Here is a 26914-nt window from a genome sequence, read left to right as displayed (position 1 = left end):
AGGTCAATTAAAGATTTTGTTCTTTATCCTAAAAGCAATGGAAGCCATTGACAGATCTGAAGCAAGGAAAGTGACATGATCAGATTTAGGTTTGAAAAGAGCATTCTCAGTAGAATGGAAAACAGATCTGAGAAAACTGGAATATAAGAAGACCAAAAAAAAAAAAAAAAAAAAGGCTAGTGCAGTCATCCAGGTGAGAAGGGTGGCTTTGGAAAAGGGTGCCAATGGTAGACATGGAGAGAAGTGGATGGTTTTAGTGCTAGTAGAGATTAAGCCAGTAGGAACTGGTGATAGTGGTGGGATTTCTCTCCTAGTTCATTATGTTTAGGAATGATCTAGTTGAAAAGGAATGGCTGATTATACAGGTGAGAAGATAGATAACTGAACATGTTTTATAACAGCACTGCCCTTAGATCTGGGTGAGGACCCTCCTGCTGCTGCAAAGGGCAAGGAGTCTGTGAGTCAAGGGGCCATGTCTGCCAGGAGCCTGCACTCCTCTTTCAGACTGGCTAGATCTGAGGGCAGATGGAGCAGCTGATGACACACCACCCTCTGCATGAGGTTCAGGAGTGTGGACAAATGCTTGGACATGTTGGGTGAGGTGAATGAAGCCAAGCTGGGAATGGGAAGAGAACAGGGTCAGTCTGAGGGCTTTAGAAGTCTGAGAATTCTAAATTTAAATCTGGCCTTCCAGATTATTATTTAAGAAGATTTGCCACGGTAGCCGAGTAGAACATATTTTTAATAATAGTTTGTTATCTTGATTTATAACTTAAATATTTAGACACATGGTCTGTAAGCCTCCATAACCACACTCATGCTCAGGCTCTACAAATTTAGGGTCAGACTTGATAAGTGTGTATAATAGTATAAAAGAGTACAGTGCAAGTAGTAATAAATTCAGGTGAGAGTACACTTTAACTGGGTCTTTATGAAGTCAGATTTTCCAGACTTCTGTGTGGGAAATGAGGAAATAAATGGTGCAACTTTTCAGGAACTATATTAATGTACATAAGAGACAGTTTAGAGGCCAAAAGAGACCTTAGTGATCAAATTTACTCACTTAACCAATAAAACAGAAATTCTGACAAATACAAGCACCCACACAAAGCTGGTTAGTAGCAGATATTTCCAGCCCCGTACTCTGTCCACTCTTCCACCAATGCTACTTTTCAGGAAGACATCTACTGCCAGTTAATTCTAACTACAAAGTTTACACTTGCTTTCATTGTTATGAATTAAAGGAAGTATAGTAAATACTTTTCATTACTTTAAAAATGAGGCACCTAAAAAAAGTCTATAAACCAATATTAACTTTGACTCCAAAATATTCTAAAAAACCAACCCCCCTCACTCCTCAAAAGTGATAACAAAATAAATCCAACTTCATGAGGTCACAAAAATTGGTAATCCTGGAAAACTACTTTTAATTGTTTTCCACAAAGTTACAGGCAACTTAGGGCTCCTTTTAGGACACAAAATATCATGTGACTGGTCATCTCCTGATTTGACTATTTTTACTTTTCCATATTTTTTCCTATTTTGACTTTTTTGGTCTCATGTAAGACCTGAAAGTAAAATTACAGCTGTGCTCTTCACTTTGGTTGCAATTACTGTAACCCATCTCCCCAAATTACTCATCTTCAAAGCCAGAAAACAAAGCACATGCTTACAAAACATCTAACACTCAGCGTACTAACTAAACGCTAAAACACACACTTAAAATCCTTTCTTTTCAAATATCTATAAATATCGCTAATGGATTTTTCTTAGCGAATCTGAGTTATAATAATGACAATAAAATTAAAATCCTTCAGGGTCCAATCACAAAAGTTAAAAAAAAAAATCTCCGGAAGAGTCTTACCTTCAAGCTCGGTAGTAATCTGAAAGTTCTAAGTTTGCAAGAAGTTATCTCCCTCAAAGTATCAGAGATGACGATCTCAGCAAACAGTAACATATCTTGTCAGGACACCAAGTGACTCCCATTAATCGACTACTGCCTACCAGAAGGAAGGATTTAATTTCCGGCAAAATTTTCTCCTCAGAGCTGAGAATCTGCGAAATTCGGCTTTTCTCAGCGGGAAGAGGCAGAGGAGGGGCCAAAGGGACCCCAGGAAAAACTGAAGAGAAAGAAGTGCAAGACAAAGTCATCGAGGCAGACCTGGGCCGGGGCAGATTTTGGGGTCTGGAGTGGGATTCTTCTCGGACACCCACGGGTCGCACCAGAGCTCACGGTAGCGACCACTGGAAGACCCTCCTCTCACAGCTCGCTCGCTCACTAGCCGCGCCCCGCGCAGCTGTGACCTCCAAAACTAGCACGCTAGGCCAGCCTCCCTATCCACTACGGCTCGAGACTCGCACCTTTGATTGGTTCTTAGAGGGATCTCTCAGAGTGACTCGCCCAATGGAGGGCCTGGCCGGTGGCCGGGCCGTTCTGCCTCTCCCCCGCCCCCAGCGGAGAGCCCGCCCCTGCCCCGCGTCGCGAGCGGAGGAGAGTAAATACAACAGGAGCGCAAAATGGCGGAACCGCCAAGCCCAATGCACGGCGCCGCCGCCTCCACCGTCGTGTCGGAGAAAGAACCGTTTGGCAAGCTGCATCCCCCTTCCCGGGACCCGCCGGCACCTCTGTCCGCCAAGAAGATCCGGACTGAGGAGAAGAAGGCGCCGCGGAGACTGAACGGAGAAGGAGGCAGCGGCGGGAACAGCAGACAGCTGCAGTCGCCGGCGGCACCTTCGCCTCAGAGCTATGGCAGCCCCGCGTCTTGGAGCTTCGCCGCTCTGTCTGCTACCCCCTCCCCGTCCTCTGCTCGGAGCAGTTTCTCTTTTTCCGCCGGCACGGCCGTCCCCTCCCCAGCCTCTGCTTCCTCGTCCCAGTCGGTGCCGCGCAAACTGCTGGTGCCTCCTACGCTGCTGCACGCTCAGCCTCACCAGCTCCTGCTGCCGGCCGCCGCCGCCTCGGCCACCGCCAAGCCGCGCAGACCCAAGGAGAAGCGAGAGAAGGAACGGAGGAGGCACGGCCTCGGTGGGGCGGGCGAGGCCAGCGGGGCTGCCCGCGAGGAGAACGGGGAGATGAAGCCACTGCCGCGAGGTGGGTGCCGGTGCCGAGAGGGGGGAGGGGAGGGTGCCTGGGGTCCCCGCCACCCCCTTACACCAGCGGGGCCTGGGCAGGGGGCGCGCCGGGGCCGCATGCGCCAGCCTGTAGAGGGCGGGGGGCGTTCCGTTCTCCGCAGGCGATTTTGCAGTCCCCACGGGGACAGGAAATGGAGCCTGTAATTTCGGTCGCAGCGAAAAGAAATGGCCCATACTCTTATTTTCTATATCGTTTCTGCCTCCCAGTTAATGCGCTGCAGGATTTGTAGAATTCGGTCGGGAGGACCCGCCTAGGGGTGTTTGGCCAAGGAGGGAGATGGGAGGGAATGGGATCGGGAAGGGTTTGGTCCTGTAAAAGATGACTGATTATTAGACCGTTTAGACGTGATCACGGAATTTATATTTGTGACACAGGCTCCAACGCCAGAAAATTCTGTCAAAAAAGGGGGTGTGGAGAACATTGGCGTCAGCTGGAAGCTACCAGAGGCCTGAGCATTTCATCCCTATTAGGGAAATGAGGTAGCGTGCAGGGCCCGGAGTGTGCTGTTTCATAAGGTACCCTCCTTCCACCCTCCTCTCGGCTGCGTATTCTAAAGTGTTTTGAGTGGTCCTGTTTGAAATACCACCCCGCAGAAAGAATTTGCAGCCATGTTCTTCTTTTCATGCAGCATATGATAAAATCAGGAGCATTGACTTTTTTTTTTTTTTTTTTTGGCCAGACCAAGTACTTGCTGCAAAATGTTTCAGCATCAGAGAGAGGCAAATTCTTAAGCGTCCTTTTCGGACACGGTTAGACGGTTTTCTTTTAAAATGTAGGCTAGTCGTGTAATTTTCAGAAAGTTTCTTTAAAACAGATGGTCCTACCTTTTTAGCTGTTGATACACTGTGATTTGGCAGTGGTACAATATGGAGACTGGTTGAAAATTAGATCTTTATGTGAGCAAAAGCTTAAAGCAGATAATGATCTTTATTATAATGTGCGTTGATACAGTGTATCAAAGTATTTTTTGTATTTTAGGAAACATGAAATGTCAAGCAGTTTTAATGTTGTTGATATAATGGTAGCTTAGATCATGAAAAATTCTCTGTATGTTTGAAGTAGAATAGCTGTTTTCACAATTTTAAAAAATGTTGCACACGAGTATGTAGCAACAGTGTTAACTTTGATATTTCGCCTGTAGCAAAGCTTTGACATCTGAGCACAGCCATCAGGTACTCTGGCACAAGGTAAAGAAGATCTCAGCTTTGGAGTGTTGTTTCTAGGAAAGTGGTTTTGAGGATGAAATTTATACCACTTTTAGTCAGGTATTTTAAAGGTATTTTTTTTGAATGTTTACATTTAAACGTTGAAAGTGCCTGTAAGTCTGCATTTGCAGCTCAGTATCAGTCTTACTTGTGATGTGTAAACAGTATATTTGCTCTCTAAAGTCCTTTGAATGAGGAAGTGAGTTGGATATAACACTGTTGATGTATTGGAATGGCTGAAAATAAATAAGCCTTCTTTAACAATTCTAACTCAAAATATGGAGCACATTAATGATATTTAAAGTGAAATGGCTGTTAAAGAGAAAGTTTTCTAGTCTTTTAAATTACATTTAGAACCCTCCTTTTGAAGGCTGCAGCTGACATCATTAAGCCTTAACATATGCACTGATAGCTTTTGCATTAAAATGTTTTTCCATGATTGATGTAAGTTTTTTTGAGTAGTGACTAGATAGTAACAGTATGGTAAGATTTTCTTCTCTTTTCTTTGTTTTATTTTTTATTTTTTAATATGAATGCTGCTATTTTATTCAGGGAAAACTAAAAATCAAAGAGAAGGATTGCTTTTCAGTGTCTTGGTGGCAAATTTAATGGTGAAAATCTTTCCCTCTTAATTTTGGAAATACTCATATCCTTCTAAAGGTCAGATTTAACTGAATTGACATTGTTTTACTCAACTAAGGAGATTTTTAAGCAACAGTAGTGTTAAAATAGCAAGATTATATACATGCATTCAGTATAGATGCAACTGCAAATATAAAAGTCCGAATTTGCAATGCAATTCTCATTTCGGGGGCTTTTTGTGAAAATCTTAGTGAATGGATGACTGACCAAGTGCTCTTTTAGGTATATAACTCTTTCTGGTGTTGCTCTAAGTTGGATACTTCATAGGATAGCATGTAGAATGGTTCAGTGACTCCCACAATTAACCCATAGCTCACTGATTGACTAGTCTTAACCAGAACTGGAAATTAGCTATAAAAACACCAAAGCAAGGAAAATAGATCCTTCCCTCAAAAAATAAATAAATCAACAAAAAATCCAAAAGATCCAGCCCCCAAACTCCATTAAGCAATTAAGCACCTGTATTTATTTGTAGTAGGGTCTTTTTTTAAGTCTTTAGTTAGAACTGCTAAATTTTTACATAAACTACCATTCTCATAAATTATTTGAATTAAATGAAAGTGTGTGTATGAAAGACAGGGCATTTGGTAAATGTTATTTGAGTCAGAAGCATGATGATTTTTTTTTTTTTTTTAGCCTCATAACAAATCAAAAGGTGGGTCAGTCCAGGAAGAGGAAGAATCATTGACAGATCTGATGAACAGGAGAATAATAAAGGCATACCAGTCTAGGCCCACTTGGTATTAGGGCTGATGCCTTACACACCTAAAACCTCTGAGGCCATCTAGTCATAGTGCTAAAGCTGGCTTTGTATGATAGCCTGAGTCATCAAATAGAAGTTAAATTTATTTTTTGTAAAAAGAAAAGGCTCAAAACATTTTAGATTTTTAAAACTATAAGATAACCAGATTTTGGTGCATAAGAGGTAATCTACTGAAGAGTTCACAGCCCATTTTCCTTGAAGACTGAATAAATTATTAACTGGTAAATGCAGAAGGTAAAAGTGGACATGTGCTGAACGTATCTAACATTTAGAATTACAGCAAACAAGTGAACAAACATTTTTAGATAGTAAGTTGCCTTAACTGATTTCACTGACCTATAAAACTTGTATAGATCTTCTAGTTTTTGTTAGTATTTTGGCTTTACGTTTATTAACTTATTTCCTTAGAATGACCTTGTGAAGTATTCTAAGACAAAACTAGAATATTTCACTGAATTTTTGCCTTGGAAGTGTAGTTAAAGAATTTAACTCTCATAAAAAATAGAGGCTTTTCTTAGAATTGAACAGTTTGAGATATATAAATGTCAGTGATTTTAAAGGCGTAGGTGTTCAAAGATTTTTCCAACTAGGCTTTCCCCCATCTTTCTACTATTGTTATTTCACAGTTTTAGATTAAATTCATATTCAGAGTTTTCATCATTATGACAAATATCTGTCACTGCTGAGATAATAGTTCTACTATGATTTCACTTTCTTGTGTAACGTTTTGTTTTTCATGCCTTATTTTTTCATTTGCTTAGTTTTCTCTACCAGTCTTCTTATACCCTCCAGCGACTGTAAAATGCTTCTCAGTGCAATTTTCCACATGGTCAAATCTGTCAGATAAACTTATCAGTTCCATTTGTTCCTATAGTCATCTCTTCTGTGGCTGTCCTTCCTGCTTTAGTCTGGATTGTTTTCTCTTTAGGTTTATGCTGCAAAACTGTCATCTTGGGACATTCTGGGAATTTCTTTTACTTTTGTTGAGTCCCTTTTTTCCTGGATCCCATGTCTTCCTTTTGGTTTATTCCTTCATTTTGGTTTCTCTACTATAACTATGAAAGAATGCGTGAGTGATATGTTTTTGAGGGTTTTATTTTTATCCTCACACTTAACCGTTGGGCTTTTGAGAGATTTCTGTATTGGAAATCATTTTCCCTCAAAACTTTGGAGGATTATTATTGTTATTAAATTATTGCCTGTCTTCCAATGTTGATTTTGAGAAATTTGATCTCCAAAAAGCTATCTTTGGTTCTATCTGTGAGATTTCAACCCTTTCATGGAATTTTAACATTTCAGCTTTCTTAAAAAAAAATGGTTTCATGAACTCTTCTCTGTTTGTATGTTGTAGCATCTTGTTACTTTTTCATGGACATAGCATCTTCTGTTATAATCTTCAAGGATATTAATTATAGTTTCTTTGATATGTTCTTCTGTGCCTTGCATTGTTTTTGATTCCTCTAACTTTTTTTTTTTGTCTGTTGTTGTTTTGGTCTATTAATTTTTTGGAAGGCTTTCTTCAGATCTGTGTCATCCTTAGCAGTTCCTTCATATTCAAGAGTATGTTCCAAAGCTTTTTGAAAGCTCACTGTGCATGCATGAGCATGGCTTAGTGACTAATGCAGTCCTTTGTTTTTATCTTTCTTTCTTTTCTCTGGGTGGTGGGTAAGAAGGCTTTCAGTTCTTTTAAATAATGGTCCTTCATTTTTCCATTTATCTGCATAAGTGGAATAATGGAGAGAGGAGTGGATTGGCAGAAGTAATGAGTTTAGTTGGTAGGCTTCTAGTGCTGAGTGGGGGAAGAAAGCTACAAGTCTCACCATTCAATTTATAAATTTTCACTTAGTCTCCTTGTTTTCAAACCAACACTTCACTTCTTCCTTTTACTGTGTGGGTTGCCCCTGAGCCAGGAGCCACTCTGATTCAGTCTTGCTGAATATGTCTCATTCCCTTAAGAGTGTGGGGTTGGCATAGGGCTGTGGGTAGGGGCGGCAGAGAGCGCTGTGATTCTGCCATCTTGCTTCTCCCAGTGCCTCCAGTTTCTAAGCCTTTCGGGGGTACTGCAGAGTAAATAAGGATTGTTTGTCATTATATCTTTCTGTAGCGATCTTCTTTCATTATGCCAGGTCATTTACCATTCCACCATCAGCTTTCTGTGTTTACAAGCTGTATTTCAGGTTATAGTTACAGTATCTCCTAGTTAAATTAAAGGTGGAATTTATGTTTCTATTTCTTTTTTTTTCTTTTTTTGGCTTTTCAAGAAGAGATCTTAAATTTTAGTCTTTGATTTGTTCCTATTTGTGTGACACTGGTGAAGTCACTTAACCTTTTTGAGCTTATGTTCATCTGTTATTATAGGGATACCTTTTTCATAGTGTTTGTTAGAATTACGTGACCCTGGCATATTGTAGGCATTTATAGGGATATTAGTTCCTAACCTTTCTTTCTTAAACAACACATTGAAGGCATTTCAATTCACTGAATTCATGGATAGGTATAACCTGTATAGTTTTCTCATTGGTATCCTGGTTTCTGAGAATTTTTGGTGTGCATTATTATGAACCATACTAACTTGTTGAACAAAGTTTATACTTCAGAGGTTTACAGTTATTGTAGTAAATGCCATTAATTTTTCACCATCCTCAAATGAATTAGTTTCAAATTATGGATAAACTACTTAAAATAGGATATTGAAAGAATGATCCTAACTTGTGTGAGTAAAAAAATTATGAAATATTGTGACATATAAAATCTTTTTGTGCATGTGATTAAGGAGAATTCATAATAAAATTACATTCTTACCAACTAATTTTTTTATAACTTAAAACATTTTTATTTCTGAAGATATGTTAAACTTTGTGTTGTATGTATTATTTTTTCTTGAGTTGTAGATGAAAATTCTTAACTTTTTATCATGAAAAATTTTAATTACAAAAGAAACCAGAAAAGTATAATGACTTCTGGGTCTACCCACCATCCTGCTTCAACAATTATCAGCACTGTACAGTTCACGTTTCATTTCCTCTCCTCTACTTATTTTTGGTTTTTGCTCTAGTATTTTAAAGCATATTCTTAACATATATCATTTCACCCTCAGATAACTGAGATTGAGTTTTTTTCATTATAAAACAATGCTTATCAAATTTCAGCAACACATATGTATATTGTTAAACTTTAAAGAGTGAAATTCTCTTCCACTCCCAAACTATCATGAGCAGCTTGGCATATCGCCTGGAATAGGTGTGCTTGTATATTTTTTAGGTTAACTCTTTTTAAAAAATCATTTAAAAATTATAACAAGATACACATAACATAAAATTTGCCATTTTAGCCATTTTTAAAGTATATAGTTTATTAGCATTAAAGAGAATTCACTTTGTTGTGCAACTGTCACCACCATCCATCTTCAGAACTTTTGTCATCTTTTCAAACTGAAACTCTATACCCATTACAGAGTAACTCCCCTTTTCCTCCCCCACTTCCCTCCCCAGCCCCAGCCAACCACCATTCTACTTTCTGTCTATGAATCTGACTACCCTGAGTACCTCATAAGAGTAGAATCATGAAGTATTTATCCTTTTGTGACAGGCTTATTTCATTTAGCATGATGTCTTCAAAGTTCATCCATATTGCAGCATGTGTCAGAATTTCTTTTTTAAGACTGGATAATCCATTATATATGTATACTACACTTTGTTTATCCATTCATCCCTTGATGGACACTTGGGTTCTTCTACCTTTTGGTTATTGTGAATAATACTGCTGTGAACATGGGTGTACATATCCATTTAAGTCCCTTCTTTCGGTTCTTTTGGGTATGTACTCAGAAGTAAAATTGCTGGATCATATGGTAATTTTATTTTTAATTTTTTTGAGGAGCTGCCATACTTTTTCTGTAACTATTTTCTGTAGTGGTTGTATCATTTTACATTCTCAGCAGCAGTGTCCAAGGGTTAGGTTAACTCTGTAGTATCAAAAAAATAAAAGATCTAAGTAAGCAGACAAGCCCCTATAACAGCTGATTGAAGCAGATACTTGCAAAATCAGTGTGCATTCAGCCACATCAGCATAGGAAATAAAATTTTGGGGTTTGGTGGAATAAAGAAAAGGCGTTTTTTTGAGTGCTTCCCATGTGCCATGGTGTTATCTTAATATTTTTAGATTAAACTCCGAGTTTTTTCTAGCTTGCTCAGAGTTGCATAGCTAATGTGTAAAGAATTTGGATCAATCCCATCTCTGCCAGGGTCTGAGACTAACTACACAGTGCTACAGTTAACTTAATTTTTTCCCTTTAGACTGTGATAAACAGGAAGAAGATAGTAAAGATGCACTTAAAATTTTTTCAATTTATTTCTTTTTTCCTAACTTTTTATTATAAAAAATTTTAAAGATAAAGAAAAGTTGAAAGAATAATACAGTGGTCCTGCATAGATTTTCCTTCCAGGTTCAACAACTGTTAATATTTTATTATATATATGTACTGAATCATTTGAAAGAAAATTGTAGGCATCCTGACACTTGTTCTTAACTATTTCAGCCTTCATATTCCTAATTATGTAACCATAATAATAGAACAATAAAGAAACTAATTATATAGCCAGTATATATACACGTTCTTCCAGTTCCCCCCAATTCCCCCACTGTACTGAAACTCATTATATTTGTTTAGTTTTGTTTAATCTAGAAGTGTCCTGCTTACTTTTTCCTGTTTAATAGGACACTGACATTTTAAAGATAACAGTTTAAAATACCTGTATCTTACAGATTTTTCTATATTCATGATTTTTAAGCAGTTGTTTTATTGTGGTTGTATTTTGTTTGATCCTCTGTATTTCTTATAAACTGAAAGTTATGTGTAAAGGCTTGATTAAATTCAGATTAAATAGTTTCAGTAAGAATATTTCATAGGTGTACTTCATGTTACATCCCATCAGGAGGCATATAATATTCAGAGTGTGTCATTAGTAATCATACTACATTTGATCACTGGCTGAGGTGACTATTGTCACCATTGTAATAGTTCATCTTCTTTTTGCCTTTAGTTCATAATTTGTAGGGTAATATTTTGTGAATACCTAATTTCCCAACTATCTTTTACCTGATGACTTTAGTATTAATTATTGATCCCTGCTTGAGTAACCCATTTCATTGGGGTTAAAAGAATGATGCCAAACCATGTCTAAATAAAAAATGGATTAGTTTTGTGGGTGAGGAATTCAAAATAAATTGCTACTCTTATATCTAGATTAAAATTTAGTACTCTTTTTTGATGTTGGGTACCAAAGTAAATACTATAAATTCATTGGTATGACTAAAATCTTATGGTAAACACTTTTCTTGAATTCTTACTTCACAATAGTTTGAATTTTGGAAAGCTACTTAACAGAATGCTTCTAGTTAAAGATTGATTATAGTAGTCTTGATACTGTAATTGGTGATCTATTACAATAACTGGTAACATGAACCAAAAATACAAGGCCCCTGTCAAATTTTTTTTAACATAGTAACTATACAGTCATGTAGTGTGTTAAATACTATATATGTTTCAAAATTATAATCTCTATTCCATAATGTCCTCTGTTGGCTAATATAAATTAACTGTATAGCTGTATGGATTACCGTTTAATTAGACTTTTATCAGTTCCTTCGGAGCAGGCATTTTAGTCATTTTATGATCTTTGCTTTGCACTCTGATTTGAAGAAAATAATATTTTTTTATTAAATTAATTTTATCTGTCTTCTTTGCATTGCAAATTTAAGTAGCTACTTATGTTAGCTTTTTTTTATAGAAAGAATATATACATTTTCTTTAGATATTACTTAATTCAGAGCAACTTTCACTGGTTTGACATGTGGAGCAGTATTCTGGAAAGCAGGTGTCCTGGATTTTCTGGCTAAATCACTGATGAACTTTGTATCTTAAGGGAATAACTCTTCACCATTTTTCAGTTTTCTCCTTTGAGGATAACAAAAATGTCAGAATCAGTAAATTCTGTCAGGCATTTTTGAGATGGGCCACAAGCTGATGCAAGAATACTTAGCTTGAGGGCAGAAAACAACAATAATAACAATAACATCAAGGGTTAACATTTGCAGAACTATACTCAGAACGTGATACGGATTTTTCTTTAATTTTCATAGCTTCTTCAAAGTTTAGTTAGATATTAGCCTTTTGTGAGTGCTTTATGGAAGCTCGGAATAAGTAACTTGCTGAAGAATATAGAATAAGTAGTAAATCAAGTTTTCAGATCTTTAGACAGTGTGACTTCAGAGCTCTAGTTCGCACTACTGTGCAGACTGTGTTAATATCTTTAAATTTCTTTCATCCAGAATTGTACCTTGCACTGTGAAGTAGTTTGCCAAATAAATGAAACTAGGCTTTGATGGAAAATTAGGATTTATGTAAATAGAGATGGTGGAGACAGGCTTGTTAGGCAGGAAGGATGGTGTGAGCAAGATAGTAAAGACAGAAGTATGCTGGCATGTTCAGTGGTCTGTGAGTAGAACCATGTGACTGGGATTGATTTCGCACGAAGTTCGAAGATAGGACTTGCACGGCAGTTGAAAGTCTGCCATAATCTGCCTTCTATTTGTTAGGGTAAGGAGTTCAGACTTCATTATATGGGCAACAGTACAGCAGTTTTTTAGTAGGGTGATAATATATTCACATTGGTATTTTAGGAATATTAACTTGGTAGCATTGAATAGGATAGATTGGCTGAGAAAAATTAGAGAGATATTGGAGACTACTGTAGTAGTAAAATAAACTGATTTTAGTGATAAAACGATTGGTACTCCTGTATATGAAAAGGAAAATATTTTGGGAATATATGATATGGCATCATGGTTTTCAAACATATACAGCAAGAAAGGAGGATTTATATGTTATCTTATGGTGTCAGATGGATAGAATAAGCATATTACTGAAAATATGTGGATAGGCCTGTAGAATAATTGGTTAAAAAAGATGGATGTGAGTTTGAAATGCGGGCAGGTACTTTATTAGAATTCTATTGTCAGATGCAACTCAAATTAGTAGTGAATTTATGGGCAAGGTTTAAAAATGTTGTTGTATGTGTAGGAGATTCTCGTCAGTTAACGTGTGCTTTAGTATGTCTGTGTGGAGGAGATCCTTTTAAAAGTCTCCTTACAGTGGCATACAGTGCTGGTTTTTTGTTTTGTTTTGTTTTTCCATGAGGAGCAAATAATCTCAGATCTTTAGTTCTTAGGTAACCAGCTGTTTACAGCCTTTAAAAGGTCTCAAAAACCCCCAAGAATTAGTCATGATCCTTCACCCTTTACTCTGATTAACAGTTTAACAATTTACATTCCATTTGTCCTTCCCGTTTTGGCTTCCCCTGCCATTTTCCTTATCGCTGCTACAGCAGCATTTGGCTTAGTTTTGGACCCTTTTACAGTAATCTTCTCTCTGGCTTTGCCAATCACCATGTTAGTTATCTAGTGTTTGTTCGTTAGCATTCTTCAGATTTTAGCTTAACCCAGAGTTTTAGATCCATATATTCAAATGCCTCCTTCATTTATCCACTAGTAGATGTTCTGTAGAACTGTAAGAATGATATGTTGAAAATGCAGTCTTCCTTACTCACATTTGTCTTGCTGTGTATGTATGTTCCTTGTCCCAGTGCTCAAGCTTGAAAATTGGATTCTACACCTTATGTCTATCAAACCTGTAGCCAGGTCTTTTCACTTCTCGCCTTTATCTTTCACATTGGGCTACTTTTACTCCTTCCTTTCTGTTAGTCTTAGTTGAAGGCTAATTATCTCTAGCCTAAATTATTGTATAACTGCTTCCTTATTGGGCTCTCTACTTCAGATCTATGATCTTTCAATTCATTCTTCATTCTATAGCCTAAGTGATAGAGAGCTAAATGCATATTTCATCATGTCATTTTTCTGTTTATGAGATGGTGTTCAAATTCCTTAAAATGTCCTCTAGGGTTCTGAATGATCATATCCTTGTTTAACTCTTCAGCTTCTCCTCAGTGCTCCTTGCTGCCTAGAACTTTCTCCATCGGACTTTTTCCTCCATCCCTAGGTCCACACTTCTCCTACCCTGAGCTTACTCATCTTTTAGGACTCAACTTGAAAGGGACGTATTTGCTACTCTCTGGACTAGGTTAGGTCCCCTTGCTGTCTCTTCCCACATCATTTTGCACTTCTGTCCTGACTTTCTTCACTTTAATCACATGTTCAGTTGTCGTCTTCACTAGACCGTAAGCTCTCTGGAGTGATCTTGTTTCAGGTCAGGCCCTCAACCTCTGGGAACTTGATAACTATTTGGGAAATGAATGAGTTGTACTACATTTCAGCCCTTTGTGCCCTCTAAGAAGATGATTGTTGTTCAGGATAATTTTGGCAGATATTTCAAATGTGAAAATGGCAGAAAGATGATAATGGGATAAGAAATTGACTAACAGCAGCTCATGGACAATGGGTAAGTTGTCAAGTGAGCCCAAGAGGCAAATATTAATGGCATGAGAACTAGACAGAAAATGAACTGTGTTGATAACACTAATTGAATTATGTTCGACTGATCTTGAATTATCAGAATTGCTATTTTATATATTCTAACCTCAAAAAATTAAATTTATTACTACATTGTACAAAAAGGGTGTTTTATGTTTTTAATCTGATCTTGTTTACAAAATCTGAGGGTTTTTTGTTGGGGGGAGATAATTAGGCTTATTTATTTATGTTTAGAGTAGGTACTGAGTATTGAACCCAGGACGTAGTGCATGCTAAGCATGTGCTTTTCCACTTGAGCTATACCGTTACCCCTACAAAATCTGTAATGGTATTGTAATTGGAAATCCTTGCTGTGTATGGAATTTATTGAGAAATAAAATTAGGTAGGAATCATAATTAATTTTGTTCCAAAATTAGTTTTTAATACCACTTATTGAATAGTTTTTCCTTTCCACACAGATGTAGAATGCCAGCTTACTACTAAAATCAAAAAGGTCCCTCTTGCCACTTAGTGCTCTCCCAGTACCTCCAGTCTGGGGGTGATTTGTTTTATGTCCCAATAGTTTTGCCTTTTCCAAAATGTCATATAAGTTGAAATATCTGACTTTTTAGTATTTGCCTTCTTTCACTAAGCATGTTGCTTTTGAGATGTTACATTAATCAGTTCATTTCTTTTTATTTCTGAGTAGTAGTTTATTGCATGGAGATACCACAACCTGTTTTTGCATTTGCCAGTTGATAGACAATTGGACTGTTTCTAGTTTCTGATAATTGCAAATACACCTGCTGCAAACATTCACATACAAATCTTGGGATGGATATATGTTTTCATTTCTCTTCAGTAAATACCTAGAAGTAGAACTGCTGGATGTTCAACTTCATAAGAAACTGTCAAAAACTTCTAACGTGGCTTTGCCATTTTTGATTCCCACTAGCCCTTTAATATTGTCAGTTTACCAAATTTTAGCCATATTGGATATATAGTAGTATTTCACTGTTGTTTTAATTTGCAATTCCGTAATGACTGGTGATGTTGAACATCTTTTCATGTGCTTGTTTTTCATTCCTACCTCTTTTGTGCAGTGTCTGAATTGTGTATTATTGTGTGTTTTCTTAATAAGTTGTGGAAGTTCTCTACGTATTCTGTGAACAGATTCCTTATGAGATATACATTTTTGCAAATGTATTCTCCAGTTCTGTGGCGCTTCATTTTCTAAATATCGTCCTTGACACTTTTTCGCAGTAGAAAATTTTAATTTTGATGAGGTTTATTTTTTAATTTATTTCTTTTATGGTTCATGCTTTTGATATCTTAACTAAGGGAGCTTTGCCTAACCCAAAATTATACAGGTTTTCTCTTATGTTTTATTTTAGATACTTTATAGTTTTAGGTTTTCCATTTAGGCCTGTGATGCATTTTGAAAATTTTTGTATGTGAGGCTTGGATCAAGATTCCCTTACTCTTATTTTTCTTTTTTGATTAACTTGAGAATTATTTTGTAAAGTACACTCCTTCCCCCAATCCCTTGGGGATTTTAATTTTAATTAAATATATTGACTAAATTAGGGGCAAATTGTAATTGTTACAGAATTATTTTTATATTTAAAAGTTGTATGTGTATATTTTTACCTGTTCTTTCACATCTCCATAAAATTTATTGATATTTAATACAGATTATGAGTTTTCTTGTATTTGTTTTATTTTGGAGTTTTTTTCCAGATTATTACTGGTAACTAAGGAAGCTTTTTTTTTTTCTACATGTACCTGATAATTGGGTATATAATTTTATAACAGTGAAAGGTTATCAATTATTTATAATCAGAAACAGATTGAATTACAGTAAGATACTTTGTAATGTTCAGGAAGTGATTTTTTTGTTGTGCTTCAAGCATTGTGTTTGTCTTTAAAATCTGAGATCTCCATTAGCAGAGCGTAACTGTTCAACTTAACACTTTTAGTACCTAGACGCTGTGATAGGTTGTGACAGAAGTAACCAATAATATGTAGTCCTTGCCTTCAAGTAGCTTAAACAGTCTAGCTGGGTACTACAAAAAGTAATTATAATATTTAGTGAAGTAAGTTAAATACCACAAGACAAATGGAAAGTAGTGGTGGTACTGGTGGGATTGGGGACAGGTAGATACTAAGAAAGGGAGAAGAGATGCAGGAGGGAGGAGGGGATATTTGAAAGAAACTTTGGAGGATAGTATGGTAGAATTTCAATAAAGAGATTAAGAAGTTGTAGGCAGAGAGAGCATTATATGAGGTGTAACATTTATGGGAACTACATAGGAGAACTGAGCTATGTGGTATCACAGATTCTAAGGCAGGAAATAATTTCAAGATGTTGATTCTCTTTATAGCTTTGACATTATTTATTGTAAGCATCTTTATTCTATTCCCTTCATCTGAGATTTTAAAGTATCGTTGTGTTTTATGAGACAGATTCTGTTTTAACATTTCTCTGAAGTCAGCGGATGTCTTATACATATATAACTTACCCCAACTTCTTTATTGATGATTTTGTAGGTCAGGAATTTAGCAGAATTGGCTAGGCGAGTCTTCTTCACATGGAGCTAACCAGGGTTGCTCAGTGGTGTTCCTTTGGTAGCTAGTCTTATCTGGTGAGTCCAAGATGACTTTACTCACATGCTTGTTGTTTCCTTGTCAGGGATGACAAGCTGGACCCCTCTCTGTCTTGTTGTCTCAAGGCCTTTTCGCGTGATCTCCTTCTCATCAGGATAGTAGAATTTCTTACATAGCAGCCCAGGACTCCAAGAGACCTGGGTAGAAGCAGCAAGGCTTCTTCTAACCTAGCTTTGGAAGTCTGAAACAGTTCCTCCCTGTACACTTATTAGGCCCTAATAATTAGTACTTGATATATTTGTTTTGTAAAATTTTATTTAGGGCATTTTCTACATTAAACTGTAATAGATAAAGCACCTATAAGAGAGCTATTTAGTGATTTTAGCTAAATATGTAACTTTTAAAAATTTAGAACCTTAATTGGTTGTATGAAAAAATATAATTAGGAGTATATTACAAGAGCATTTGCTCCCACATGTGTTGTTACATTGATCAGGAAGAACTATATGATTTACTGTTGCATTTTAGAGTATAATTTTAATTAAATAATATAACTGTATAATGTTGACTTAAGAGGTCTAGAATGTCCCAGGTTTTTTGTGTCATATTTTATATAATAGCTATAGTATAACATTTATTCACTACAGGGATTTAATTCTATAACCTAGATACCAAGTATAATGTCTCACTACTTCATATCTTGGTTTTACAAAATACTGAAAAAAGAAGAAGTAATTGTACTTCTGCTTTAAAGGCACATTTTTCCTGGTAAGTCAAGTGAAGAAAACCTGACCTGAAATTTTTCGTTGTGGCAGGAGAGGGAACCCAAACCACTTTTCCATGTCATGTCTGGCTTGGCTTTCATGTAGGTACATATGTATTTATTTTTGTTTTTCTATTACTCTTCTTTTGGTGTTTTGGGGACTACTGCTGCTATACTGTTTTGTCAAAATATGCTTGTTACTAGATGCTTTCTTAATAAAATTCTACTATTTGTATTTAATGATAATAGCTACATTTATCAAGTGCCTTAAATATACTGGGCATAGTATTGGAAATAATGTACATGTTGCCTTTAATTCTTTTTTTTTAATCCTTTTTTTTTCTTTTTGGTTGAAGGGGGTAATTAGGTTTACTTATTTATTTATTCTTAGAGGAGGTACTGGGAATTGAACCCAGGACCTCATGCTTGCTAGCATGCACTCTACCACTTGAGCTATACCCTCCCCCACTGCCTTTAATTCTTGGGGGAAAAAAAACCCCTAATATTATGTGCTGTTATCATTGACAGATGAGAATGCTGAGGCTCAACAAAGTTGTGTCAGTTGGTCAGTTGATGGTAGAGCTGAAATTTGAACCTAAATATGTCCAACTACAAAGCCTGAGCTATTTCCACTGTACAGAAGATCACCCCATCCAAAGTTCCATTTTCTGTGGTTTCAGTTACTTTTAGTCAACCACCACTTGAAAATATTAAATGGAAAATTTCAGAAATAAACAATTTGTAAGTTTTAAATTGTGTGTTGTTCTAAGTAGCATGATGAAATCTTGCACTATTCTGCTTCATCCCTCCCAGGTAATGAATCATGCCTTTGTCCAGCGTATCCACACACTGCATGAGCTACCCACCCATTAGTCACTTAGCAGCCATCTCAGTTATCAGGGCTACTGTTGCAGTATCACAGTGCTTGTGTTCAAGTCACCCTTGTTTTACTTATTAATGGCTCCAGAGCATAAGAGTAGTGATGCTGGCAATTTGAATATTCTCTTGCATTGCCTAATTTATAAATTAAACTTTATCATAGGTATGTATGTATGTATGTATGGGAAGAACATAGTGTATATAAGGTTCAGTACTATTTGTGATTACAGGCATCTGGTAGGGGTTTTGGAACACATCCCCCAAGGATAAGGGGAGATTACTGTATTACAATATATTTAAAGTTTCTGAGTTTCTCTAATAGGTTAGCCAAAGCAACCTGCTTATTCTTGAATAGTAACAGAGGTAAGAATTGTATAGTTTGAACTTCCTCTTAATATCTTAAGGTAGAAACATTTTTTGCATTACTGTATAAAACATAGGATATTGTTACTGTATGAGTCATTATACTAAATATTTCCCCTTTCTTAAAAAAAACAGAAACATGAAGTCAAGGAATACTAGAAAAAAAGGGGTCTTCAGAGATTGGTTAGTGTAGCCCCTGATGATACAAGTTCAAGCAGCAGAAGCCCAACAGCTCTCCCTTGTTCAGCGGTTCACAAGTACTTGTGTTCTCAGTTGGCTCATTCTGCACAAGTCTTTCAAATGTCAGGGTTCTTAACATGTATCAGTTTTTACAGTTACGTCCTGAAGGGCAGTTCCCCCTTTCAGCGGTTCCGTCAATATGGACGTGTAAACAACTCTGAAGGAAGAGGAGTCAACTGTTCTAACTACCATTTGCCTCATGCCTGTCAAATCTCAGCCATCCCTTAATTAAGAAGGAAGGGTTTTTTCCTTCCTTTCCTTCCAACTTTCTGTTGCTTGTTTACACATTATTTCTTCCCCTATCATATAATTATATCTACATATGTGCAGGTTATAAGTTAGGAACTATCTCTTATTTTGATTACCATAAAACATTTGTGGTTCAAATAATTCTCTTTATATTTATTGGTTTTCTTTCCTAATATGTGGTATAAGAGCTTTTAACTAGAAACTAGAGGGCCTGGTTACGAGTTGTTCTAGTCCTGCCACTTAATGTCTATTCCTGGGGAAATCTTTTTTTTTTTTTTTAATTTTTAATTTTTTATTTTTTATTTTTTTGAAAAAATCATTTAAATGCTCTCGGCCCCAACTTTTTCCTCTGTAAAATGAGAAGAGTAGAGAGTAGGTGAGACCTCTAAGTTGTTCCTATGAAAAATGAATTCTCTGGAAACTTTTCTGACAACTGCCCCACTCTGGCACTGTCTTATTCTTCTCTTGTTGTATATCCCCTATATTCTGTTTATTTCTAGAGTCGTATAAAAGAATTTATTTACTTATATTACATCATGATTTCTTTACTCTGTCCTCTACTTCTTTCTTTTGTGGATTCAAAAGCATTTACTGTCTGCTATACACTTGGCCTGTGGAGGGAATGCAAAGAGAAAAGCTGTTTATATTTCTTGCTTTTAGAGTGTTTAAAATTTAATTGGATAGATAATTAGCTGCAGTGTAAGCAAACTTGTATTGTTACTCACTTTGTTTCTTACTTTTTCTGCATATTGCCTTTTTTTTCCTCTGTGACTACTGACCCTTTAGATGCTTATCACTAGTGATTTGTTTCTATTTACTTTAGCCATTTTCTTCTTTTGCACTGTGGAGACTTCATTCATACTGAATATCATTTATGTGCAAAACACTATTCTGGGTTCTGTAGAAGTTAGCAAAGATGAGTAAGATATGATAACTACAAAAAGTTTATACTCCAGTGGAGCAGATGGAGCAGCTCTCTACAATCAATTCAAATCCTAAAAGAGAGAGGCATGATCATTTCTAGTCGTAGGGATCTAGGAGTGCTTAATGAAAGAAGCTGAATTTCAGCTAGATCTTGCAGGGTGTGTAGGATTTTGGTAGGCTGAGTTGGGATGGGCAAAGGCATTCTGGCTAAATGATATTAGCAGAAATATTGGAGTAAGGCATTTGAGTAATAGTGAATCAAACAATCTAGAGTCCTGTGTATATACACATGTGGTTGAGTGGTAGAAGAAATTATTAAAAGATAAGGTGAGTCTTGACTCTGAAGATTCTTGAATGGCATACTATGGGAATTTTCTTTCTTTTTTTTGGTGGGGTGAAGAGTGACATGATAAACTACTTTTAAGGAATATTTTTTGGTCACTGTATGCTTAGTGGATTGGTGTAAAGGAAAGAAACTCTAGGTAGGAAGATCACTTTCAGAAGGTAATGAGTTAATGATGGTGGTAGCTATGGGAAGGGAAAGGAAGATAGACATATTTTAATGGAGAAATAGACTGAACTGATCAGGTGACTTAATGTTAGGGGGTAATGGAAGAAGTAAGTATTATAAAGTCTTTTGAGAATTTTTTGAATTTCGATGTTGGAGGATATTGTGCCATAAACATAAAAAGAATTAAAGGGAGAGCTTGAACCTTATTTATATGAGAAGAGAATAATATTTTGTTAAATATTTCTTATGGAGATGAAGGCCTGGAGCTTGGTAGATGGGTTTGGTTATGAGATTAGTGTGGGGAAGGTTATAGTTTAAATTGTAGGATTTCATTTTTTGATGAAATATAGAGAAAGGAGAGAAGCATGCGTAGGACAGATCCTAGAGGAATGGGCAGGTTTTGGATGATAGATTGTGAGTTACTGAGTATATGATAGTGCCCATTTCACTGAAACTCAGGGAGAAATTTTGAGGAGAAGGTCAACAATTTCTGTTGCAGTAAGGATGGAGAAAAAAGGGCTGAGAAGACGTTGGATTCAGTGGTCTTGATTAGCTTTGTTGGGAAAGAGGTGTGCCAAGTGTCTTCTTTCCCCATTCACCGTATGTGCAGTCCTTTCTCATTTTACTGTATCCTTCATCTTTTGCTGTTTATGTTCTTAGTCATTTTTGTAATTTACTTTCCTTGCTGCCTCCCCACTTAAATTCTGTATCATTTCTTTTTCTCCTGCTTCCTGCTTGTTCTCAAATCTATTTCCAGCTATACTTATTCCTGGTTGGGGAAGGGTAATAGGGGAGATCAGTGTTGTTGCTCAGACAAGTGGGTTTCATGGATTACATTTATTGCAGTGCAAATTATGGCACACATACAAAGCAGGTGGAACTGTGATTACATGAAGCCTATTTGAAGTTTGTGCTACAAGAATGTATTGTGGCTGAAAGGTTTAGCTTGAGATTCTACCAACATTTCTTAAGAACCGCCAGTGTGGTATTTATGACACCTGTATTAAAAACAAACAAACAAACAAACAAACAAAAAACAAAAAACTAATGACCCTGTATGGAGATCCTTCTTTATACCAGAGTCTGTGGTTTAAGAAGCCAGTATTATATGGGATTTCTATCTTTTTCTCGAAAGCTATTAAATCTAACAAATTATGTATGTATGTATACATATTCAGAATACATATATAATTTTGTTATGTTTTCTCCTTTTCTTTTGTTTGTTTGTTTGTTTATTTATTTGGTGGGGGTAATTAGGTTTATTTATTTTTTTTGATGGAAGCCCTGGAGATAGAACCCAGGACCTCGTGCATGCTAAGCATGCACTCTACCACTGAACTGTACCCTCCCCCCGAATATATTTTTGTTTTTATTTCTTTTCTTTTCTTTTTTTTTATTGCAGCACAATCTTGAGGTAGTGTGTGTAAAATGTGATAGAAATGGATTTGAATAGTTTTAATGAAGGGAGGACTTTGGAAACACTAAGATTATCTGTGTGTTTATTAGTTTATAGTATTTACTTCAGTGTTTTATTTTGGAGTGTTTTTTGTCTTAATGCTTTCTTCCTAATATTCCTTAAGTGATCCTAATTCTTTCTTAATGTTTGAAAATAATTATCAATTCTTTCAGGGAGGAGATTTACGCTAACAACTAACTTATAAAAGCAATACGTAAGTAGAAATCCTTTTCTATTGCAGAAATTTAAAATGATTTAGAAGTACATGAGATGAGAACCAAGAGCTCCCCTTGTTCCTTCCCCAGGAAGGAGAAAAACCTATTTAGGTGTTTGTGTCTGTCCTTCCAGAGCTTTTTCTGTGCATTTATCTACACACACAGAGAAAAGAATATGTAGTGTATTTTTTAAATAAAAATCTTTTTAATGTTTATATGTGTGTGTTTATTTTCATCCCTACATTATTATAATAACATTAATACTCATGGAGACTAGGGAGTTTTATTAAAATCAGATGAAAAACAATGAGTATGTTATTTAAGAACTGATTTCCAAAGTAGTACTTATAAGAATCAATTGATACCTTGTCAGTTGTAAGATTTTTTTAGTGCAGCACTATTGTTCATTTTTATCTTTTGCACGTAAGTGCTTAATAGAAATGTATTGGGTGAATGCAATACTTGTTACATTGATGCGTATGTGACATATACTGCTAAATCATAAATTGACCATATGTTTGAAAATCCCAATTATATTGTGTTAGAAATTATTTTAATCAACTTTGTTTTCTATACCTTTTTTTTTTTTTTTGCAAAGGGGTAATTAGGTTTATTTATTTATTTTTAGATGGGGTACTGGGGATTAAACCCAGGGCCTTGTGCATGCTAAGCATGCGCTATACCGCTTGAGCCATACCATCCCCCTCTTTTCTATATCATAACTTATACATATAAGGTGTATTTTTGGCCCATGTGTGTTTTTCCACATACATAATTTATAGTATGTTAAAAGTTGATGACTTACTCCTTCTGCTTTCCTCCCTTCTTAAATTTCTTTTGCCTCTTTAGATTCAGACTGTACCATGGGTCTGTTTGTATCTGTGTTCCCTCTGTCCCTTATCCCCCTTTATATTTTAAAATAAAATTTATCCTTATGTTAAGTTGGACTTTTCAAAACAGAAAAACATTAATTTCTTGTTCTTATGGTGGAATAATTCTTTGCTTTATTCTAAGAATTATGATGGAAAGGTGAGCTAGAAATTCTTTCCAAGCCTTAGGGTAAACCATGAAGTATAAAACTATACAAATTCTTGGTCACTAGAAGGAATAAAAACTAGGAATGGGAATTGTTAAAAGAACAACGTATTAGAGTAAACTTGATGCCAGGGAGTCGTTTTTTTTTGTAAAAGGACCTAGAAGTGGCTTTTGTAAATATGAATGCATTACAGTATGTTAGCAGCAGACTTGATGTTTTATAGACAGTGGTGTTCTGAATTCTTGTGGCCCAAAATGTTTCTTACGGCTCAGTTTTCTATATAGATAGAAATAGGTAATAATAGTCTACATTCATAAAGTATATCTTTATAAGATGTTTTTGTATGTGTTCCCTATTTAACCTTTACATAAACTCCATTTTACAGCTGAAACTGGAGATCTGAAAGTTTGTTATCAAGGTTGCAGAGTTTAAACTTGAACCTACATCTTTTGAGCTTGTAGGCGCACCACTTTCTCCTAGCTATGACATGTTTACCTGTAACATGTAAACATGTAACACAACATTTTTATATTATGTGTAACATGATTACAGAAAATTTAATGGAGGCTTTTAAAGTTGGATTTTAAAAAAGGGATATTCTCCGACAAGAAGCAAAAAATTCTAGAAAGGGTGAAGGTAAGTTGAAAGACTGAGACAGGTGTGTATGTTGGGGCAGCAGTAGTGCCACAAAAATGCTTTCCTACTGCGTATATATAGGCTGATGTGTTTTCACTTCCTTTGCTTTGAAGGTTTTGAGTGTAGGGTAGGAGGTAACTGCAGTTATGTTGTCAATTACTCTTATTGTCTTGGCTCTGCCATTGTTTTTGTTCCTATAGGTGTTTTTCATATAATAACTTCACACCTTCAACTTATTTTTACTAGAACTATTTGATATCATACTTGAAAGCATATTCCAAAACTCCTTTTCTTGTATTACAAAACTAATATGCTCCTATTGCAGAAACTTAGAAACCCGTTGCCACTTTAAAATAATGGCTTTTAATAATTTGCACTGTTAGCTTTCAGTCTGTTTTCTGAATGTGTGTCTATTAATTAAAAATTTTTAAAAATTGTGATATGTAGAGGGGTAGGTAGTATATATGAGCAATCTCTGTGCCTTCTGTTTAATTTTGCTGTGAACCTTAAACTGCTCTAAAAAAATCTGTATATAATCTATAAATAAATGTATTTATAAATAAAGTATAAAATTGGGTCCTACAACACTTTTAGGTTAATAAGATTAATAAGAATAATTGGGAAAAGAAATGTGGAGACATTTCAGATGACTGTTTTCTTCAGTTGTGGCTTTAAATGATATATAAATCATTTTAAAATGTGTGGTTACTTAGAGAAAAGTAACTTATGTGTCTAAGCTCCAGCTATTTGGACTAACATTTTCTGGCTGGATGACAGTCTATGCCATTTTAAGGACTTTAAAACATCAAAAAGAACTTTGAGAATAATCTGAAATGTAAGAACAGCTTCATGTATTCTAGAATTTTAAAGTAAGTTATACATGAGGACCTTATCTATCTTACTCACCTCTGTATTCTTAACCTTTTTCTTGTACTGAGCAATGCATAGTTAAGTCAGTGAATCCCTATTTTGGTTTGCTTGTCCATCAGTTTTGCTCTCATTTGCTCTAGAGTATTATCACTTTAAAAAAAGTATTTTGTCTGTTTGATAGGTGAAAATATTTTATTTGAATTTGTATTTTTAAGTTAATAACTAAGTTTTAAAAATGCCTTTTAAGTACATGGATTTAATTTTTTAAGAATTATCTATTCAAGTAGTTTAGAGAGTTGTTCAGTATGGTAGCCCCTAGTCTCATGTAGCTATTGAATAAAGTTGAGCTACCTTGAATTGAAATGTGGCATAAATGTAAAATACACACTGAATTTTGAAATCTTTTTATGTAAAAAAGAATGTAAAATATCTCTAATAATTTTTAAAATATTGGTTCCATGTTGAAATTATGTTTTAGGTATATTGGTTAAATATTGGTTAAATAGAATATATTATTAAAATTAATTTTACTTGTTTCCTTTTGTTTCTAATATGATTACTAGAAAATTTAAATTTACGTATATGGTAAGCATTATACATCTGTATATTTGACAGTGCTGATCTAGACAGTAATCTAATCATTTGCTGATTGAGACCTGAATTTGAGGTATTATTTAAATAAAGAAAATTAAGGAAGAATTTTAAGAAATTATGCAGTATGTATATGTGTTATGTGTTACATAATCTTGGGTGTTTCATTACAGGATATTTTGCAGCTTTTTGTCTACTTCCATCATAGCTTTGTAATCAATAGTAAGCTTTTTGAGGACAAGGACTACCTCAGTATTTTAAAATTCTCCTCTACATCTTGTATTTTGCTGGGTGCATAAGAGCTTGATTGAGCAAACAACAATTAATAGGACATCAAATAATTTTATAAATGCAGAGTTTGAATTTTTATACTGCAAATCAATGATTCTTAGACTTCCTGTACCCTTTATTTTAGTATCATAATATCACCAGCGAACTAGAGCAGTCATCTTTTTTAAAAGGCGCAAGGGTCAGGGAACTATCACCTCGTCTTATGTATACAAAGCTGTGGGTAGTCATTTAGTCCTTATAGTAACCTATGTGGAAGATACCAACCATCATTTTACATAGTAGGAAACAGTGATTTTTCCAGTGTTACGTTAACCAATCCAGATATGCCTGACTTCAAAACTCATATGTTTTGTGCTGTAGTTTACTCTCTCCATTGAAGTTAGCCAATTATTTTAAGTGATTTGAAATTAGTCTAGTATTGTGGTTGACATGAAGTAAGTGAAGGATGATCTTTAGAATGAAATGTGTAATGATGTATTTTGATAGCTTATGATGTATTTATTAAGTATTCTATGTTCAAATATGAAAGGAAATTTAGAAATACTTCCTAAAACCTTAGAGAAAGAGTTTGTTTCTCATTCCGATTTTCTTGATGTATTATAATTCTAGTAGTTGCACTGTAGTTCATGAACAAAAATGAAGTTGTAAAATAGTTTAAAATATTTCCTTTATTTTGTCTTTCAGATAAAATCAAGGACAAAATTAAAGAGAGAGATAAAGATAAGGAGAGAGATAAAAAGAAGCATAAAGTAGTGAATGAGATCAAGAAAGAAAATGGAGAAGTAAAGATTTTACTGAAAAGTAAGTTTATATTTAGTGATTTTAATTGTACTATATTATATTGTTCAGTATACTTACTGGCTTAGTGATTAAAGTAAGAAATGTTATTTGGTGCTGAATTTTGCTGAGAATAAACATTTATGGTCAGGATACAAAAAGTAAATATAATAGTGGGATTTTCTAATCTGTATAGTAATGTGTCTTTAGTATATTTATTTAGTGACTTATTAAAAAGTAGTAAAGGTAATTATTCAGTATATAATTCTGTTTTTGCATTACCAGACTTTATCCATATT

General features: G+C 35.4%; 1 protein-coding gene across 2 annotated transcripts in view; it reads left to right on the top strand.

Annotated features, from left to right (window-relative positions):
- The first annotated feature begins 2481 nt into the window (after positions 1-2481).
- RSBN1L (round spermatid basic protein 1 like) overlaps positions 2482-26914 on the top strand; it is a 57563-nt gene continuing 33130 nt past the window's right edge. For both annotated transcript variants that reach the window (XM_074367599.1, XM_074367598.1), the window contains exons 1-2: positions 2482-3088; positions 26523-26639. In XM_074367599.1, the coding sequence (XP_074223700.1) occupies positions 2518-3088; positions 26523-26639 (688 nt within the window). In that variant the 5' untranslated portion in view covers positions 2482-2517. The remainder of the gene's footprint in view (positions 3089-26522; positions 26640-26914) is intronic.

Source organism: Camelus bactrianus, chromosome 7, assembly GCF_048773025.1.
Source record: "Camelus bactrianus isolate YW-2024 breed Bactrian camel chromosome 7, ASM4877302v1, whole genome shotgun sequence".
Lineage (NCBI taxonomy): Eukaryota > Metazoa > Chordata > Mammalia > Artiodactyla > Camelidae > Camelus > Camelus bactrianus.
The sequence above is the reverse complement of the archived record's forward strand: the minus strand, read 5'-3'. Positions and strand labels throughout refer to the sequence as shown.